Source organism: Neophocaena asiaeorientalis, unplaced genomic scaffold (assembly GCF_003031525.2).
Source record: "Neophocaena asiaeorientalis asiaeorientalis breed wild unplaced genomic scaffold, Neophocaena_asiaeorientalis_V1.1 scaffold167, whole genome shotgun sequence".
NCBI lineage: Eukaryota > Metazoa > Chordata > Mammalia > Artiodactyla > Phocoenidae > Neophocaena > Neophocaena asiaeorientalis.
The window spans coordinates 345,140-351,299 of NW_020175022.1; the positions used below are offsets into that span (position 1 = coordinate 345,140).

Genomic DNA, 6,160 nt, shown 5'->3' on the forward strand with positions numbered 1-6,160 from the left:
CACGTTGCACGTTTTTCAAAGGGACCTTTCTGCCTGTCTAACGTGAATGACCAGAATTAGCTCGTGAGCTTGTACAGGGAAAGACCCACAGACTTGGACAGACTTCCAGAAGACCGCTATGCAAAACTTTCAGTTCGGAAAAGTCCAAAATCTTCAAGGTTCACGGGACAGGGGAGAGAGATTATTTAGGGGTCAGCGAGGACAATGGGTTTTGTGTGAGTTTTAAGGTGAAGCCGTGTGCTTGGCAAAGAAGGGCGACGGTGACCCGTCCGGATCCGCGCGGCGCCGGGCGGAGCGGAGGAGGGGGCGCGTGAGTCAGGCGGAAGCCGCGCGGGGCGGAGCCGGGTGGGGCCGGACCTGGGAGGTAGCAGACCCGGCCCGCCGCCCAGTTCGCGCCTCGCCGCTCCTCACTCGCAGCCCCGTGCTTCGCTCCTCTCCGAACATGGTAAGCCGCGCTTTTTGTCTTCCTCTTGCATGAAAAGAAAAAAGCAACAGCATACTTTTCACCAGACTTGGTCTTTGATTTTTATATGGACGTGTTAGGAACCAGAGCAGGACGAATGAATCTATGGCAGGGAATTAGGAAAGAGCGGATGGAAGGAAGAAGCCCTGAATTATACCTGTAATAACAGCCTAGGGATAGCAACGGGAGGTTCTTTTGTTTTCCAGGCGAAGGTCTAAGGCTGGGATAGAGGAAATGCACTGCGAGCCGCGCCCCGCTCGGAGCCCCGCACAGGGTGAAGCCGCCCCGACCCCTCGCTCAGCCGGGACGGGGGCGGGGGTGTCCGGCCGGTGCGGGACGCCCCTCGCCGCCGGTGTCCGCGGAGCCCGGGGTACGACCTAAAGACAGGGGCTGGAATTCTGCGCGGCGACGCTAGTTATGTACAGTTCTAGAAACCAGAAAGGGAATGTTTCAGACCTAATGGTCTGACCCCTAGGGGAAATCAGAGTTTCGCTAAACGACCGGCAAACGGCCAAGGCGCAGAGACTGAAACTGAAGCGGGTCCCAGCTAGCCGAGCGGCGGCCAGGAATGTGGGAGGAGCCCGGCGACCGGAAGCCCCCTCCTCCTTTCTTTTTCCCCCTAGCCCACCATCTTGTTAGGCGCTCACCCCGTCTCCTGTTTTTCTTCTCTCAGCTCCTGCCATCCCCATTTTGAACTCTTTCTATCTTTTCCATTAATACACCTCCAAAATCTGCCTCTTCCTTGGCCTCTCTTTCGTGAAGGGAGGTCTGCAAACTTCCGCCCAAGGGCCAAATCGGGGTTCTGTTCGCCCACGAGCTACGAACGGATTTTACATATTTAAATAGTTGAAAGAAAGTCAAAGGAAGAATAATACTTTGTAACACGTGAAAATTATATGAAAATCAAACTTCAGTGTTCATAAAGTTTTATTGGCGCACGACCACGCCCATTCATGAGTTTTCTGTGTGGTTGCTGCCCTGCTACAAAAGCAGAGTGACAGAGACCATATGAGCCGCACTGGCCTAAAACTAATACCATCTGGCCCTTTACAAAACACGTTTGCCAACCCCTGCTTTAGTCTGCCAGTCTGTACCCCCGACTGCTCTTTCTCCTTTCCGTGCAAAAGCAAGGAATCAATGTCCCATGGAACCTAGAAAAGGCAGACCCAGCACCACCAAGTGGTGAAGACCTGAATGACCGCCCCGGCGGAAGGTGGATGTCACCAGGGCTCCTTGGGAGGAAAGGGAGCATGTTAGTTAAGAATGAGAACTGCAATACTTGAGTTTTTTCAGGCGTTACTTTTTTTTTTTTAACTTTCTCAAATGTTGAGTGTTTAGCATGCATTTCTTAACATTTATTTTTGTCTGCGTTGGGTCTTAGTTGCTGTGCGTGGGCTTTCTCAAGTTGTGGTGAGCGGGGGCTACTCTGTTGCAGTGCAAGGGTTTCTCATTGCGGTGGCTTCTCTTGTTGCAGAGCACAGGCTCTAGGTGCACGGGCTTCACTAGTTGCTGCATGCAGGCTCAGTAGTTGTGGCTCACGGGCTCTAGAGCGCAGGCTCAGTAGTTGTGGCACACGGGCTTAGTTGCTCCGCGGCATGTGGGATCTTCCCGGACCAGGGCTCGAACCTGTGTCCCCTGCATTGGCAGGCAGATTCTTCACCACTGCACCACGAGGGAAGTCCCTAGCATGCATTTTTTAAATCCTCTCACAGCACCCATTTATCACGCTGTTTTCTCCTTCCTATCATTGTTCCCATCAAATACAACTCTGAGGATGCAGTGATGGGGAGTACTGGCCTCCATCCAAGCAGGAGATCTCCTCCTTCTGCCACTGCTCCAACTTGAGCAAAGCTTTCCTGTCTCTGGGCCTCTCTGCCCCTCCAGCACTACAAATTTTGCAATTCCATTTAAGTAATTTGATAAGTGTGTTTCTTTTCCTCTGGAAATTACCTCTGGGAAGAAATGCAGGGGTTTTAATTTTCTCCATGTGGCTGATAGCAACAGTTTTAAAGGGGAAAAAAAATCTGTCAAGATTGACGTTAAGGAGAGAAAAAGGAAAAGCAGAAAGCCACTTTGAAACTGGGAAATCAAAAAGCAATCTGAATTCCACAAAGAAAAGAGGCAGAGGACACATCTGTAGGTCTAGAAAAAGATCACAAAGCCCTTGCTCCTCAACCTGGAGCCTTCTACCCTATCTGGTGTACCCTTCCAGTCAGCCTTGTTCCTGTAATCTGACATGTTAGTAAGACTGTGAGATTGTAGTCCTGGTAAGAAAAGCTGTTGTGCAAACACATCTGTTTCTAGGCTGTGGTATTTTGTTTCTCACCAAAACTCTGAAGCTACCAACACTTTTCTAAAGAAAAAGTTCTGACAATGTGACCGTTGAGGAAGAATAGATCTCCAGAAGGGGCTTTATAGATGCTTCAGGATGCAATGAGCACCAGGCACCTGGCTAGGCAGTTAAAGCACCTGGAGAGACTGGAGGGAAGGAGACTGGCAGCTGTGCAGCTAAGAGCTCAGATCAATAACAGGGCTCACATCAATCCTTAACATATTAATTATGGGGCCTGAAAGCCTCCAGCTCTGGGCTCCAGGAAGTCCATCCCAAGAACAAATTAACGGGCTAAGTGCCACATTGCGAATGTCACCATCCAATGTAGACATTGTTAATGTCCAGAGAGAAAGCTTTGGAGGAAGGGTGTGGCCCTGCAAGATTTCCAGAAAGTCTGCAGTTCCCCTTCTTATCCACCAGGGGGAACCCGCGAGTTCCTCGCGTCTGGGGCCCAGGTGCTGGCTGGAATGAGGGGCAGACTCGGCATAACAGAATTTCCTTGAAGACTTCTGTTGTAAGGAAAGCAGAGCCCAGAACAGGATATGAACCTTGTGCTCCTTCTAGTGCAACCACAGCTGTGGTTCAGCTCCGTAGATGCGATGGGAGCTGTGTGAGCGGCAACCTAAGAGCCCCCATATCAACCTTCCTGGTGTGAAGTGACCAGAGAAGTTCCACCAGCCTTTTCTGTGGGAATTAGTGGCATCTGGGAATAGAAGGAGCAAAGGCCAAGGGCTGCAGAAAGCAACCTGGAGGCTGAGATTGTAGAAGTAGCTCTGCCATGTCAGTTCCCTTCTCATGCCTGTTTCCTCACGTGTAAAATTAAGGGGTTCTAACTCTCAAATACGAAAGCTGCTTTCCAACATCCAAAAAGTTCTCGGATCTCCTACCCCATACACAATAATAACTATGCTTTTAGTTTTCTTCTAGAAAATGTATGAGTCCTGGGAATGCAGTATTCCTTTAAAAAGAAATGCCATTTCACTTATCACAGTAGCCTCCATATACTCTTGGAAAATAGGGAACTTTTTAATCTATAGACAATGCTTGGTATGTATATGGATTTGTGGATATATAGTTATACATATATTTATCCACACATTCTAAAACTATCAGTAGACCCTGTCACCTCACGCTCATCTAGGCAGTCTACTGCTTTCAAACATACCAGCATGCTCCATATTTACCCTCACTAATTTTCACCTGGAATAAACATGTGAGGAGATGTGGGGAGGAAGCTCACCGAATGTGACTTTCTGTGGTTGTCTTGGGCCCCTTAGCCCCCTAAACAACGACCGAGTCTTTCAGGAAACTGCTTGACCCAAAATGAAGAGACAAGATCCTCTGGAGTTTTCCCTAGCACCCAGCTTTTGATATCTTGCCCTTGTCTGAACCCTGAATTTTTTTTTTCCAAAGGCAAAAACATCCAGCCCTACAGAGACTGAACGGTGCATCGAGTCTCTGATTGCTGTTTTCCAAAGGCATGCTGGAAGGGACGGTAACAACAGCAAACTCTCCAAGGCCGAGTTCCTTATCTTCATGAATACAGAGCTGGGTGCCTTCACAAAGGTATTGGTCCCTGCCCCCACCCGCAGGCCACACACAGCATGAAACAAGACCCTGGGAGAATGGCTAGGAGTGAAGGACAGCAGCTGAGCCCCTAGGGCTGAGTAAGCTCTGAATGACTATTAAAGAACCTTCTGTTCTCCTCTTCTTTGAATAAAGTATGTTCTAAAGATCAAAGTTATCAAACTACATTGACATAGGGAACAGTGATTTTTTTCATTTAAGGAGAGGGGCTTACAAAATGGTAAATGGAGTAATAGAAGAGTTTTCAAATTTTTTTTTTTTTTTTTTTAAATTTATTTATTCATTTATTTATTTTGGCTGTGTTGGGTCTTCGTTTCTGTGCGAGGGCTTTCTCTAGTTGTGGCAAGCGGGGGCCACTCTTCATCGCGGTGCGCGGGCCTCTCACTGTCGCGGCCTCTCTTGCTGCAGAGCACAGGCTCCATACGCGCAGAGCTCAGTATTTGTAGCTCACGGGCCCAGCTGCTCCGTGGCACGTGGGATCTTCCCAGACCAGGGCTTGAACCCATGTCCCCTGCATTGGCAGGCAGACTCTCAACCACTGCGCCACCAGGGAAGCCCAAGAGTTTTCAAATTTTATTCCTCCACCCCAAAGCCTCTAGGGCAGCCGTAGAACTTTCTGTAGTGATGGAATTAATGTTCTATATATGCGCTACCTGATACGGTAGCCACTAGCAACTAAAGGACTGACTTTCTAAATTAATTAAGTAGCCATATGTAACCAGTGGATGTAAGTGTGTGTATGTGCTGGGGGCTTGGATGAGTGGAGGATGGGGCTGATTAGGCAGGGCCCGCATCCTCTTTCCACCTCCAGTCACTCTGCTTTTATGTAGTTTGTATATTGGAGTTGCATGCAACACTTAGAAAAAGTTTTCCACTGTTTTTACAAAATTGAGTAACCCCTGATGGTCACAGAAAGAACCCTGGACTAGGAGCTAGAAAAGCTGGGTTCGTGTCCTAGGTCTTCCGCTTAGGCCACTCACTTCACCTGTTTGAGTCTGTTTCTGTCTCTGAAAAGTGCGAATATTAATAACCCCTACCCGGTACCTCACACTCTTGTAAGAATAAAATGTGGAAACATTTTTGAAAGCATCTTAGAAAGTACAATATAAAGGTACTAATATCATTATTATTGTTATTATTATCTTTGCAGAACCAGAAGGACCCTGGTGTCCTTGACCGCATGATGAAGAAGCTGGACCTCGACTCTGATGGACAGTTAGATTTCCAAGAATTTCTTAATCTTATTGGCGGCCTGGCCATAGCTTGCCATGACTCCTTTATTAAGTCTACCTCTTCCCAGAAGTAAATCAGAGGAGCCTTTGGGCCTGGCCTGCAGCCCCACTCCCTTTCCTTCAGCCTCCCAATTATCATCTACCCCTCACAGCCCACACACACCCTGAGCCCAGTGTACCCACCACCCCATGCAGGCCACTCCTGCTGGTAGTAATAAAACAATATTGTTTTTTAAAGCACACACTGGAGAGTCAGTAAATTTGTGCAAGGGAGGGAGATGACTGGGAGGAATATAAATTAGATTGATGGAAACAGTTACCAGAAGTTACAAAATAAATAGTAAAAATGCATCTTGGGTGTATACATAATCATGACTAATGATACCAACATAATCATCTAAATTACTCAGACTGATGGAGAGATGTCACTTATTGTTCACTCGTTAAACGTCTATACACCCCTACTACAGGCACTGTCATAGGCTTTGAAGATACAGTCAGCAAGATAGACAAGGTCCTGCCTTCACTGAGGTTACCTTCTAGTGG

At 47.9% G+C, this 6,160-nt stretch overlaps 1 protein-coding gene across 1 annotated transcript; it reads left to right on the forward strand.

Annotated features, from left to right (window-relative positions):
• Nucleotides 1-311: 311 nt before the first annotated feature.
• On the forward strand, nucleotides 312-5,856 carry S100A11 (S100 calcium binding protein A11). Its single transcript, XM_024762914.1, has 3 exons — nucleotides 312-445; nucleotides 4,209-4,361; nucleotides 5,533-5,856. The coding sequence occupies exons 1-3, from the start codon at nucleotides 443-445 to the stop codon at nucleotides 5,686-5,688; spliced, it is 312 nt and encodes a 103-aa protein (XP_024618682.1). The 5' UTR covers nucleotides 312-442; the 3' UTR covers nucleotides 5,689-5,856.
• Nucleotides 5,857-6,160: the final 304 nt, after the last annotated feature.